We start from the raw sequence: 14,956 nt of genomic DNA on the forward strand, positions 1-14,956 counted from the left end.
ATTAGATCTAAACAGTTAAATATCCCGTCACAGTATGAAGATAGTCATCTGTTCAAGCATATGGAATCTTTTGGCTTCTGGACTAAGTAGTTAATATAATGCCCAGTGTCCAGACATGGACACAACTGTTATGGAAGCAGAAGGGAAGAGGCTCATGTACTGAGCCCATTTGGACAGCGATAAGTAAAGATTAGAAGACAGTCTTTAAATAATGCAAGACAAAGTAGTCATCTGCTTTAAGCAAATAACTCTGTTGGAAAATGAAGATAGTCTTGTTTTGAAGCAACACTAGATTTTTCATTTAAGTAGAACTACAAGTTCTTGAAAAAGAAGCCCCTGTGCATGTTGTATTAACTAGGAGCTTCATCTGTTGTATTTCAATACAAAGAACAATGATTTAGTGTTATGATATCTTATAGTTAAAATGTTGCTTAAGTATTTTCTATCTTAAGTGTTTTTCAGATGACTTAATATTGAATTTCTGTGCAGCATTTGCTTATATGAACTTTTATATGAACTTTCAGTGTTGTGCAAAAAACCCTGAAATTTCAGAATCTAATTTTACATCTTTTTGTTTAGACCTGCTCTATTAATTACAATATAATCATAATAAAAAGGAATACTGCATCTTTAATGATGTTTTTGTGCCTGTGTAGTTAAGCTTTAATGCCAAGGGAAAAAAAAAAAAAGATTAAATTAGCCTTGTAACCTCTTTCTCTTCCAGACTGATGATGGAAAATAAAAGCTCTTAGCCACAGAATGTAACACTTAGAATTAATATTTAATTAGACCAGCAAATTGTACACCGTGGCTGAAAGCTTCCAAAGAGTTGTTAGTGCCACAATTGACCTACAAGTTTAATAATAACTCACTTCTAGGAGCAAGTGCCAGTTCAGCATAGTGGAGCCTCTGTAAGAAAGTCCTGTGAGATTAAAATCAGCAAACCAAATGGCAGGCGAGGATTCCTGGGATGGAGCCTTCTGGAAGGCTGGGAGCTGGAGTAGCTTTTCAGCCAGGATTCAGATGAGAACAGTGGGCAAAAAAAGCTGATCCCTCCTGTTCTGGGAGCTTCTGGTTGTAGGCCAAAATCCTAGAACAGATTTTTTCTAAATGTTCTTACTGCAGCTATTAATTCATCTCACAAATCAAATAATGAATGACTTATCCTCACGTTGTAATTAAGCTTTAATACAAACATTATCTCCAAATTCCTTGGTCATGAATTTTACTCATGGAAGAAGAGCGCTCTTTTGGTATGATGTGTAATTTTGTATGTTTGTGTGGCATAATGTTTCATTTTTATATTATCTGATTTCTACATAAAAAGGTTCTTGTTATAGCCTGATCTGATGAGCAGTTTATCATAATATTATGAAATATATAAATTAAATACACAATTTGTGCACGCTGTAAAATATAATATTTTGAAAGTTGACTAGTTTGACATAGCCTTTCATTTTGTGAACAATTAAAATGTAAAACCAATAACTCTTCCATTAGATACCCACCTGAGCCGTAATCCTGTGACAAATTATTCTACTGAAATAGGGCACCATAAGTTCAAAATTGTGCAAACACAGAGCAACAGACTGAGGAAGGAACATTCTGCATTATTTATTGGCTAGATCCTAAATAATTAAAGAAATGCCTACTCATTAGTTAAAAATTAAAGCAGGTGAGGGCCTTGCCAGCAGAGGGAGCAATCATGTCTTTCCTTAGGTTCCCATCATTTCCACCCTACCCATCATTTCCACCCTACCTCTTCTTATTGCCCAGCCAGTTCCCATCTGGACCTAGCTTTGCCAGCCTGCTCCTGATGACAGCCTATAATTTCATACTGAATAAGGGATTATTTTTTAAAATGATTTTATTTTTGAGAACCTTGCACTTGATTAAAAATGTCAGATAGATGTTCCTGTTGATGTTTGTGTACTATTAATTGAAATAACAGTGGAGGATTATTTTGGTCACCTGTCCATAAAAGGCAATTGACTGTTTAAGGAGTTTAAGTTGCAGCAGTAGTTAGCCTGAATTGGAAAGCAAACTGCAGTGCTTTTTTTTTTTCAGGCAAAAAGACAACAGAAGGCACTCTTAAACCTTTCATTTTTTTAATCGTGAATAATTCCTGGTATAATCTTAGGATTTTAGTTAAGCCAGTTAGTCTCAAATACGTTAATTTCAGCAATTTTGCTGTGGCTTTCAGGATTTGATAATGTGATTCTCATTCTTGCTCTCTACTTTTGCATCTATATCTCCTACGCTATGACCAACTTGTAGCATTGAATATTTTAAGTGTTTAGTTTTGTAAAAAAAAAAAAATCTGTTCAAATGGGCATTTCACCTCTGAGATATTAAAGACAAATATTAACACACAGTTTTTCATTCGTGTGCTTTTACACTAATGAGACAAACTTATCATCATAGGATCGTTTGAGTCGGAAGGGACCTTTGAAGGTCATCTAGTCCAACTGCCCTGCAATGAATGGAGACACCTACAGCTTGATCAGGTGCTTGGAGCCCCATCCAGCCTTACCTAGAATGTCACCAAGGATGGGGCTTCCACCACCTCTCTGGGTGTCTTGTTCCAGTGCCTCACCACCCCTATTACAAAAATCTTCTTCTTCATATCCAATCTAAATCTCCCCTTTTAGTTTGAAACCATTTCCCCTTGTCCTGTCACAACAGACACTGCTAAAGAGGACCAGATAGTGTTCCAGGGAGTTGCTGGGCTAATTTCAGCCCGAATCATGTACTGATTTCTTTCCAACTCCTCATCCTTCACTAGAAAAAAAAGCAGGAGGAATCAGTCAAGCTTATTTCTTTCAGCCACTGTAGTAGGATCCAAGCAAGAGCCTTGCTTCCAGAGCTGTTCGTAGTCACCTGCAGACTGTGCTTTCGGTTCATGAGTGCTGAGGAAATGGTAGTTAGAAAAGAACAGGGATTCCGCTCAGAAAGTGTAATCCTGTAACACCCCATACATCTGTCACCTTTTGCTGCCAGGTAATAGCTAGATTTTCAGCACCCAGAGTTTTTTGGGCTTTGGACTCCCATGTCGTCATATTTTCATGGCACCCAAAAGCCATAGTCACTCACTGCCTTCTAAACAAAGCCTCAAATAGATGGGAGTAGGCAGGGCTTCAGCAAAAGGTAGAGTTCCCAGCACCCTGTTGACTGGCTTGTGACTCCGGACAACTCATGACATCTCTGTGCTCAGTACATTATTTGTAAATGAGGAATGCAGCATTTGCTGATTTTTTGTAAAGCACTTGGAGATCAACAGATGGAAAGTTTGATTTAAACTATGCAGTCTTTGTTCTCACTTTCATTTTGTAGATCTCAACAGCAACTTTTACTGACTTGCTCATTTCATTTATATCGAGTCATCACTCATTTCGCTGCTGGTCCTTGACAACATTATAAAGAACCTCTCAGGTCTTCAATAGCAAAACAGACATACGTTTCATTTCAGGTGCCAAGGCTTGCTGGCAATCAATTCTTTTTTAAGCAATATAATAGACAAGTCCAGGTCATCTATCCTCAGTAAAGATCCAAAGATATCCTTATAGTGTGTGATATTTAGTTTTTATTTCATGACTGATCGTTTTTCTTGAATATTTAAATCCAGAATGTTTAAACAGTGTCATCCGCCCGCATCTGATATAATTGATGATAATCATTGCGGAGTTCCCGTAACAGTGACAGTGTTTCAGGTATAAGAGAAGGTAACCATGGCTCAAATCTTTTGATTTTTCAAGATAAAAAAAATGCTAGCTCTAACTTGTTTCACTGTTGGAAGACTCTGAGTTTATGCAGACTATCAGTGCCAACATTAAAAGAACCAAAATCTGGAATTAATACGTCATGTAACATATTGGCCAACAGATGCTTTGTCACTTCCTTCCCATTTTTATGAGTATGTTGCGTCTAATTACCCGCTTATATCTTTGCTGCATGTCCTTTCTTTGCTGCTGTAACTTGTATGAAATCATTCAAAGATACTATTCGTTGCATGAAGTTTTCTGATTTAATACAGTACATACAACAAATCAGCCAAAATCAGTGCTTCTCGGATTTCATCCATATGAACAGATATTTATGCATGTTCTATTACAGTCAGTAAGGTTCTTCAAAGGTAGAAGATTCAGAATATTTAAATGTGGACATCTCCTCTTTGAAGATGTTGGAAGTTTGTAGAAAATCCTTTAAATGTATCCAAAAAAATTCCATCAAAGACATCAAACTTAGATTGGGTTTTCATGTGATATCGATGCAGCTTTCTACATACCAAAATTTCTTAATGTAACTACTGTTGTTCATCGTGTATTCAGTGGTCTGAGCAAACATCAATTTTATATGTAACCTAAATTCAAAGTTCAGTTGGTGTGTGAAAGCACTCAAAAAAGGGCTAATCAACTTGTGCTTAGAGTAAGTACAGAATTTTTGACTTTACGGATTTTGTTAATTACTGATATAACAGTTCTGGCAGAGCATTTATTAAGCATTTATTTTCAGGATTTGTGAATAATGAAAAAGCACACAAACTGTATCTCTATAAAACTAGAGCAGTGGCCTAATAACTAACAACTAACTTGGTTTTTTCAAACCAAGATAAAAGGTATGGATAATTCTGTGATTTTAGCAGTTGTAATTATTAACAAATGGTTAAATATTTAAGCCATATCTCTTAATAATTTATCTTTTCAATTCAAAATCCTTTGGAGATTAAGTAGTAATGACAAGTGGTAAATATTTGTATGTTATGAAGTCATTACCACTTTATTGTATGGTAATGTCTCAGAAAATATTAAGAATGATTACGCCTATCGAATATCCAGCCAGTATTTCATTGTAGTCCAATGTGCTCATGTATATTATAGCACTAAGCTACTTCAGTGTCATGAGTGAGTGTAACAGACACAAAAAGGGGGTAGCCAGTTTTTGAGTTTGTTTTGAAAACTTGCATGCCAAAATTTGCTTTAAGTTCACAAGGATGAAATCACTTTACATAAACTTGCTCATTTGATCTTCATTCTTGAGAATCTTCAAATGGAGCATCAAGATTACTGGACTCTCAGTTTTAGGATTCGGTGTATTAACTTATAATCAAATGCTTTTAAATAAAAGCAGTGAATACATTAGTTTATCAAAATTAGTTTACGGGAGTGTAAGGATACAGAAGTCAAATACAGTCCTCACTACAAAAATATAGGCCAAAAATATCTCTTCGAAAAAAGTCTTCATATACTTAATTTCCAATCCAATATATAAATCAAATCAATCTTAAAGTCTATTAACATATTGATGAGTATACAAATGCTGACATATGAAATCCATGTGACTCAAGTTTTAACAGGTGCCAGTTGGATTTCATTGTAGATCTGTAAGGTTTTTTATTTTCCTTTAAAATTTTGAGATTGTTTGTATTTGCTATGTAGGAAAGATAAACCTGTTCTGGGAAAATTTTCAATTATTCGAATTTGTTTACTGAGAATTTAAATATTCCTTTTACATAAATTTTATGAGGTACTTAATTCCATTGCAATCCGACAAAATAAAAATGGGAGGGCATATCTCTTCGTTGTAGACAATTTTTGCCAGGAAGTGAGGGGACAACTAGAAATTAGAGCAAAGCAGAAAAAGCAAACAGATTTTTTTTTTTCTAATATGGAATTCAGATGAACCAAAGTTGATTTGATAAATAATAGTTATGATAAAATTGTCCTTCATTAAGAACTCAATCCAGTAAAAAAACATAGCATTAATTTCAGCCTGTAAGTTTGAGCATTCAGTCTCTCTGTCTGTTTGCACTGGTAGAATACCGTGCTTTATACTCAGATGTGGAAGATGGTACACTGCTTTATTTGTAAATAAGTATTTCTAAATATGCACAGATAATTACACAAAGCTCTGTAGATTCTGCAAATAAATTAGTAGGACAAAACAATCTTTTCCCATAATTGCCTTCCCCTAAAAGCTGGTTAAACATGTATGTACAGTTGCCATTTACATATCTAAGTAGCTAAATGGATTTTCTTCCAACAGTGTTTTGAAAGTGTGCTTCATTTGAGCTCAGATATTACAAGTTTGAGCTGAAAAGATAATTCCTGTCTAAAACAGTGAACACTAAGTAAGATATAGAATGAATGCCCAGCCCAGTCTGCACAACAGGGTTGCTACCGTATTGTTAGAATAATTATATTTCGGCTGAACTAACTAATTTAGAAAAACTGCGGTCCATCTAGGAAGATTGCAAACTTTCCACGATTGAGTTGGTTGGGTTTCTTTAATTTATTTAGTTTTTAATGTAATTTAAAACAATACCTCTTCTAGCTGCCAACAAACTCTTTCCTTGAATCCCCCCGTTCCTGGCTTCCCTCCTAACCATGTCCTGGCTCATCTCCAGAGCTGCCAAGTTTATGCCAGAAGCAGGAGGTAGATTTGTATGGGGCTGGAGGAAGATCTGGAGCTCTGTTAAATTTTCAAGCCCAGATGGGGCAACATGATTTGTGTGTTTATGTCAGTATGCCATACATCACAACTATCTGTGTGCTGACGTCAGCTTTGATTGGGCATTAATGTGCTGAACACTGCAAACTAGAAAATACACGATAGATACAGATCTATGACAACAATGCCACATAAGCAAATGTCTATTTGTTGTGGCAATTCATTGTGGAAAATATTTCCCAAGATACACTGCATTAAGCCCAGAGAATATTTTGACACACTTTAAAAACAACAACAAAATCAACATATGCGAACGGATTACAATTAAAGAAAGCATACTATTCAGAAGAAGAGCTGAAACCAACATGCTGAAGTATGTACCATTAGGTAAATATTTTATTGCTGTCCCTCGCTTTAATATTTCCAGAACTAGGACTAGATAGGGAAGATGCTATTCTTAGGATTTACGGGACTTGTAGAGATGAGGATGCCTTGTTGATGGTTGAGCATCTTTCTACTTACAGTTTTTGTAACCGTTGTTTGTTAAAACCAACAAGCAAAAGGACTAATGAGCAACAAACTTTTTTTCCAAATGGTCTGATTTTTTTTTCCCTATACTAAGAATTCCGGTTAGCTTCCAGAAATCACCGGTATTTACCTGTTAGCTTATATTACACTTTAATGTTTCTTTCTTATACAAGTAACACCCAGCAATCTGCTGAAGAAGTGGCAAAATAAGGTAATTTCCAGTCTGTGGATTTACAGAGGTCACTGGCTACTTCAGATTTATAGCGACCTTAAGTGACTGACCCTATAAAATAATGTGACTAAGAGTTTCCATTAAAATACGGTATGCTGTCTCTCTCTTCCTAGAAGAGGGACTAATTTGCAAGTCATCTTTAATATTTCAGTGGTGGATATAATTAGGGCACGCAATAATGAAGTGTAAGGCTTAATCTGGAAGCAACATTCTTTTACCTCAGTTCACTTGCATCATTGCTCAGTAAGGAAATTCTGTAGTATTATATTCTTTTATCTTTACCGATCATTAGACTTTGCAGGTAAAACTGAAGTTCTCCGATTCCATGGGGAAAGACCATTTTGGCCTGAGCACAAGTAGCAGCTTTGTAAAGAGACTGGTCCAGAGGATTTAATGCCATCTGGCCCATAAGGTGGGGAAGGGAGGGGGTACGGAGGTACCAGGGGACTGGCGGCTTTGGGCCTTGTACCCTGAGCAGATTGGGCTGTGCAGGGCAGGCCACGGTTACTTTGTGAAACGCTTTAAAAGCAGAGTTCACCTCTTTGGCGGGAGTAGGAAATGGTCGCCTTCCACATCTGCCTCATAGGCTTCTCTGTGGCTCTGTTGTTGAAAGCAATCGATGCGGTGCTCACTATTTTAATAAACAAGCATGTCAGTGTAATGCACAGATTTTACAAACATATCTGGCATCTTGCCTTTCTCTATGGTACCAATTATTGTGTGATTTTTTTATTTAAAGTTTAAAAAGAAAAAAGTTTAAATTCACGTTTTGTACTAAGCGTCAGTCACATAGTTTGCTCAGAACATACAAAAGTATTTAACATTAATAAAAATACAAATTTCTAACGTGGAGCTACAGAACTAGTTCTTTCTACTTGGCATGGGTGCATTTTGAGGCGATTGCACTTGATACCCCTGGAGGTGTGATGGGCTCAGCAACTACAGCCATCAAGAAGAAGATTGTGCCAGCTGTCCTGGCAGTTTTGGGATAACCGTTTCTTTACTTGAAGAAGTATTTTGCTTTTTAGCATGGATTTGTCCCTTTTTTCCTTTTGTTTATTAAATTATGATGTCACTGAAGGACTCATAAATCTCAAATATGCTGAGAAGTGGTAATGCAACTTCAAGCTTAGAGTCATAAGTTGTATCGAGAGGGCTTTTTAGAAGCAGCAGCACTGGAGAAAATGCTTTTCTTTTTTTTAATGTTTTAATCGATGCTGTTTGACTGATGACCAGAATGAGTAATGCAGTGTTGCGGTTGCTCAAAACATTAGAGGTGATATGCCTAAGTGTTTTAAGAGACAAGGTTTCCAGAACACAAAAGCTTGGCATCATGGTACAAGTCCACGCTTCACTGCCGCATGCTTGTAAATATCTCAAATGTGAACTAATGCTTATCTTAGAAAGATTAGGAAAATATGAATGTAGTGCTGTTGACTCTCTTATGTTTTCTTTGTGTCAAATATATTTTCCTTTAGGTACAAATTTCCTTCTATTTTAAGCAAATAAAATAGCCCTCAATCTGATTTCTAGGTATTGATGACCTCTTTTTTCCCACCGTTTGTCATTGAGAAGACCAAGGCTTACTCCGTGAACATTAATTACTTTTTTCATCACATACGATGTGTATTTTGTTTCCGTGTCTTACAGAATAAAGCAATTATGGAACGTGTAACAAACTTGTCAGATGTGGTAGTTGGTCTTGAATCATTTATTGGCTCTGAGAGAGAAACCAATCCATTATACAAGGATTACCACGGTAAGTTCCATCTTTAGCAATGCGAAAAGTCTGCCCTGAGTGTTTCTAGGGCACTTAGCGGCTTTACCCTCCAATCGGGTATCTGCTCTAAAGTAGAATTTGATTTCATTTTAGAATATACCTCTTAAATGTTCCTCCTTGCTAACCACTCTTGAGTTAGGAAAATTTTCCGTAAAGTGCATTAAGGCTGCAAAGGAAACATGGCAACTCCTTGCATGTTGTCAAGCCGTATTACTGAGGCATGGCTCAATCAGATGTACATCTCAACAGGCAGGCTTTGGGGAATTCACATGCAGAGGAGGCTTGGCAATCATCTGACCAGTGAGCTGAACTTGTCATGAAATCAATACTTCGGATCTGACAAGTTTTAAGTAGAGAACATGGAAAAACATATATTATATTAAGGGGAATAATCTGCTAAATGATGCGATGTATAAACGTTACCTAAAAATAATGCACTGTTTTGTGGCTTTCAGTTAGGGCAGCTGTGCATTTACAGAAATGAATGTGGATGTATGTGGCACGTAAAATATGAAACTAATCTTAGCAAAAAGGCATGCAGCCTTTCAAGTGATTTATCTTCAAAATATGTAAGGGTGTTTAATCTTGTGTTGTTTTTTTTTTCCCAAAGATTCTGTAAGCTGTTTCAGCAGAACTATTTAAATTTTAGAAGATTAGATTAGAAGTTATGCGTAGCCCAAGCAGTGAATAACAAACAGTTTTAGCTAATCCTGAGTGGTGCACAGAGCGTGCATAAATTACAGCTATTATTACTGTGATACTACTGTAGTTCCATGGAAACCTTCAGCTGAAAGTAAACTGCTTCCCTGAAACCTGCCGTAAACATGTGAGAGCGCGGCAGTGTTTTTCACAGCAGAGTGTACAGAAAAAGCAGCAAAGATGGTGCTGAGACACCACTGTGTGTGAGCAGGCTGTAAGTAATAAACGAGAGAGAAATATTTTGACGAAGAAAATAGTGCCTATTTCCTCGTCTGAAAAAGGTGAATGAAAAAGGAATTCTAAACAAAAGCTAGAATAATTTGCCTAATTATTTTCCCCATTGCATAATGGTGATGTGGCATTTGTTTACGCTAACATAATTCTGTCAATTTGATACTGCTTTTCTCAGCAGTGAGGAGATCTTTTAAGACAACGTGCTTTTTAGCAGTTATTTCCTATTTTGCTGTAAAAATGTACGCAAAATCATTTTTGGTGTTTAAATTTTGTTTAAATTATTGCTTTATTTCATGAATTCTGCATTAGTAATTTTGTTACAGTCTCTGTAAATTTAGGGGGTTAAGGAGTCAGTAAAATAACAGTGATATAAATTGGTCTTGATTAAATTTTAAAAATAACACGTGAAAGCAACCCTATGTTATGCCTGCTGTTCCTGCATATAATGGTGATATTGTGAACTCAAAACCAAAAGAAATATTTTTATATACTATCGGATTTGAGGCAGGGGTAGGAGGCTGAAATATTCAGGAACCAATTATTATAAAATATTTCTGTGATAACATTGAGGACTTTGCTTTTAGTACCTTATGAGCATTGGGCTTTTTAAAGTATTTCAATTTTAGGAGCTTCCTTTCCCTATTCTCCCTTTTAAAAAGAAATAAGACCCTGAAAAATACCTGCCTTCCTTTAAATAAGGGCTTTAATGTTTGGGGTTTTCTCTCTCACAGCTGCCGTTTTCAGGCGAGATGCCTTTTGTAAACGTTCAGTATTTCCATTTTGACACTGGCTTTATGAATAGCAAATACAGGCCAGTAATCGAGAAGCCCTGTCGAATTTTCCTGGTTTTCAGATGTAGAAAATCACCCTTAGGTTGTTCAGAAACTATATTAGGCTGCACAAAAAGCATCCAGCGTCCTTGTCAGAAGGCATCAGCTTGAGCTGCGAGTGACAGAATGCAGAGCTTGCAGTGTACCTAGCGCTGGTGAAAACATCTGAGCGGCCAGTTCAGCCTCTTGTGCGTGAAAAATGTATTTCTCTGCGGATGGCAGAGGGGTTAAAATCCGTGCACCAGGGTGCTCGAAATCAGCGTTTTCCAGAAACTTTTCCTCAGCCTTTTTGAGGGCGCAGAGCGCAGCAGCGCTCATTAGAGCCTCAGTGGTTATCAGTAACCCATAAGCCTTGTTTTGCTGGCTGCTTACTGGTGCATTTAATAAAATAAAGATCACTCAGTGGTGCCGTGGGCAGCATGCAAGGTGATAGCCATATTTGCTTACTGTAAATACAAGAGAAAATCACACACAAACTGGCTGTAGTTTTGACAAGTATTAAGATCCCTCTTTACATCTCTACTTCTGTACCAAAGTGCAATTAGTTTTCCTCGCACAAGGATTTCTGTTTATCTTATTCTGCTTGATTACTTGAGTATAATCGCACCGTTTGCTTCATTGCTCCTGGTAGTAAGCTCCAGTTTAAAAAGGGGAGGATGAGTGTGTGTAAATATACAGGATTCTGCTGTAAGACTCTCTAATTTATGCATCTGGATGACAGCGTTTTCTTATTTTTTTCCCCTCCTTTACTTCTTCTTTCCACAAGGTTTGCTTCATGTGCATCAGATTCCTCGGCTTAATAGCTTGATCTGTGATGTGTCAGACACGAAGGACCTTGCTTTTAGATTAAAAAGGAAGCAGTTCACCGTTGAGGTAAGAGAAGCAGTTTTGTTTCACTATTTAGAACCCAAAAGGTGGAGCTAATCCCGTCTCTTATGTTTCATTTTGTGAAATGCATGAAATATGCATCAGATGTTGTAAATTCATTTCGTTACGTTTCTGCTGTTCAGAATGGTTTTATGAAACGCTGTAGTATGCCTTCTAATTAAAGATGTCTCGTTTGCCGCACTAAATCGGTCCGTTATAAATAGTTTATTTTGGTTTTAAATGTACATAGAAAGTAGGCCACAACCTTCAATAACAAAGCGTGACATGTTTCTAAGGATGTCAGGAGCATATTTAATTAAATGTTAATGACTTGCTCTTACTTCTGTTAGTGGGTGGGAAAGTAGCTACATGTTATTACCCCGGTAGAGGGATTTTAATGTATAATGCTGCCTAAAATTGTGTGTGGTATGAGGGATAAGTGTCCTTATCAGTATTCAGAAACCATTTTCTTTGCATTACTGAAATCACCTTTCGCTCTTTTATGTCATTTTAAACACAGTATCATTTACACTAATGTCCTTAAGTAAATTTCCTACTAAATTTAAACTTTTTTCCGTGACCTTTATGCAGACAGTCCTGATAGAAGGCAGTAATACAAAAGATGTATTTCATTTTAATCTTGCTAAAGAGCAAATGAACACAGCGCTATTAAGCAATTAGAGCTGATGTATTTATTAACCAAGTAACGCTTAGAGATGGGAGATGGCTTTTGGGGCGATGTGATAGTCATCGGTACAGTCTGGGCAAATTTTTTTTTTAACAAAGACATAAAACAGCCAAGCATCCCTGACAAACCATTTTGTTTAATCTCTTTTCAAATGAAAAGCTCTTAAGCAGGCCACTTGTCTTAACTGCTTGAAACCATAAAAAGAGAGAATTGCCACCAATAAATTAGCATATTTTTTACTCCATCACCAAATGATGGTCAATGTGGCTTGGCACTGCTTTGGTGTTTGGGACTTCACCCTTAAGTGACCACTTTGGCCCTTATTTGACCCTCTGCCCTTTTTAGCTGGCCACTTGATAAGGTAACTTGAGGGTTCCCTCTCTTCACTGCCCCCTCCCCTTCACAATTGCAAGTAGCCCTAACCTATAAATCATTGAAAGGGCCCTATCAAGTGACAAATTAAGGTGCCCTCCTCCTAATTAATGGTCATCAATGTCTTTAATTATCTAATCCTATTGAGAGTAGTTAATAGTTAATCAGGCAGCCACTTCTTCAAGCAGGTCATCTCTGCATGCGTGCCAGAAGTTTCCCAAGTAGAGGTATCCTCTTCAAAAGCCACTTAGGGGCAAATACATGAAGGAAAGCTTTTTTCACCAAAGACATTCATTTGTAATGTTTCTCATTTTCCAGAGAATGCGGTTAATGCAAGCAGGCATTGTGAGGTATTAAGCCATTTTAACAACTGCTTTTGAGCAGTACATTACAAGCAGAAACTTTAATAGTCCGCAATTGGTTTTAAAATACAAATGTTTTTACTTCTTTCAGAAGCTCAAAGAAGCACACAAGGTCATTAGGTAGCACAGGAAAATCACAGTTAGCAGAGCTACGAATCAGAATATTGTGATGCTTTCTCACTTTGAATCCTGACTAAGAATATATTTTTTCTGTGCGTGACTCTAATTTGTAATGTAATTTGAAAGGGGGAAAGACACTAAACAGGAGGCTCCGTAAAAGGAATGTAATTAGCCATGGGACAGAACTGCTGGGAACGGCTGCAGTGGAACTCTCGGAACAACCTGTTGCCCCAGATATGTGTACATGACCCACTTGAATAATTTCTTTCTTCGCTGCTCAGCTGCAGCCCTTTTCAGTTTTTGTTAGAGATGTGCTTTCTAGAAATTAAACTGACGCAAACTGGTCCTTTCTGAGCTCATAAGATCCTGCCCACATTTCATTACTCAGTAATCCAAAAGTTTTTCTTCCTTATATTCGGAGAGGCAGACTGCAGTGAGGCTGACTGGAGCAATGAGGTCCATAAGAAAATGGGAGCAAGGGAAAATTGAATTAAGAAGGGATGTGAATACAGTCTTCTAAAACTGGGTTCCGCGGTTAGAATGTGATGAGTCAGCAGTCAGTTTTGTTCTGGTGGTAAAAGCATGAAGCGGCACAGAAGTCTGCATTACACGCACGAGTATGGCTTATATAAAGTGCATCCAAGTTTATGACTTCTTCAGTAGCTTAAATGCAAGTTTAAATTATATTTTGAGTACGTAGTAGTTTTTGGAAAGCAACTGCTTAGTTACCTACATAATTGGGGATAATAATATCGGTCTCTACTTCAGATGCCTCTTTAAGATGACATTACATAAGAAAAGTTTGGAATACACAATTTCTAAGTAATAGCAAAATTTCTCCAACGAGGGTTTTTGTCAATAGAACTTTCTTATTTTATGGTTTATAATGAGGGCACGGGGCATGGATTTTCTCATGTCTGGATCACCAGCTTGGCCCTCATCAGTAACAAACTTTAAACGTCAAATCTGTTTTATTAGACTTCATTTTTTTGTGGGAGGGACTCTACCTCATTATAGTCTGCAGAATCCTTTAACTGTTTCCATCTCTTTTCTTGCATCTTTGTCAAAATAAGATCGATTGAAGCGTATTGTAAAGGGTGGGGAGTTTTTCACCTTACGGATGGCAGTGCACCTTGGTGGATAGTTATGAGTGTTCATTTTCCATTTTCAAATTAGGAGACAGACCTTTCTCAGGAGCACTTAAATCCTCATGGTAAAAGGTGCAGAAGCTGCACCCGGTTTTCCCAAATCTTCACGTTAGTTAATAGCAATATATACGTATATGCAGTATTATCAGCAACCTACCTTATGTGCATACCTCTTTAAAGGACACAATTTTGAAGTTAGCCTGTCTAATCCTATTTCTTCCCACTTTGGAATCTTAATTAGAAGGAGATAAAAACCATCATTTGACTAAATTATTGTCTTGAATCTGTAGCAAAAGGTATAATCCGCAATTGGGCCAATTAGTGTACCCCATAGTTAGCTACGCTGAGGCAGGAAACTTGATTAGATCTGACACCAGCCTAGTTCCCACTGTTGTTTTGCCAGGTATGATGGTCAGACTTCAAAGGGCTTGAGGCATCAGCAGGGCAAGGTTTGGAGGCCAGCTTAGGTCCGGTCGTTAATCTCTCTGCTAAAACCACAGCAGCCCTCGCACAAAACAAGCTTACACGACACAATCATGCGGTATTAAAGTTTGGGTTGAGTCATGCCAATTTGCCTTTGATTTTCTGATGATTGACTAAAAGATGGCTACATGACTAGACACATACTGAAAGTTTACTGATTAGGTAA

At 37.2% G+C, this 14,956-nt stretch overlaps 1 protein-coding gene across 2 annotated transcripts in view; it reads left to right on the top strand.

Annotated features, from left to right (window-relative positions):
* Positions 1 to 14,956, top strand: part of ELP4 (elongator acetyltransferase complex subunit 4) — a 130,450-nt gene that overhangs the window by 47,517 nt on the left and 67,977 nt on the right. For both annotated transcript variants that reach the window (XR_002440504.1, XM_021402963.1), the window contains exons 8-9: positions 8,858 to 8,966; positions 11,517 to 11,623. Coding sequence is in view for 1 of the 2 variants with exons in the window: in XM_021402963.1 (XP_021258638.1) it covers positions 8,858 to 8,966; positions 11,517 to 11,623 (216 nt within the window). In the remaining variant the exon portion in view is untranslated. The remainder of the gene's footprint in view (positions 1 to 8,857; positions 8,967 to 11,516; positions 11,624 to 14,956) is intronic.

Source organism: Numida meleagris, chromosome 6 (genome assembly GCF_002078875.1).
Source record: "Numida meleagris isolate 19003 breed g44 Domestic line chromosome 6, NumMel1.0, whole genome shotgun sequence".
Taxonomy (NCBI): Eukaryota; Metazoa; Chordata; class Aves; order Galliformes; family Numididae; genus Numida; species Numida meleagris.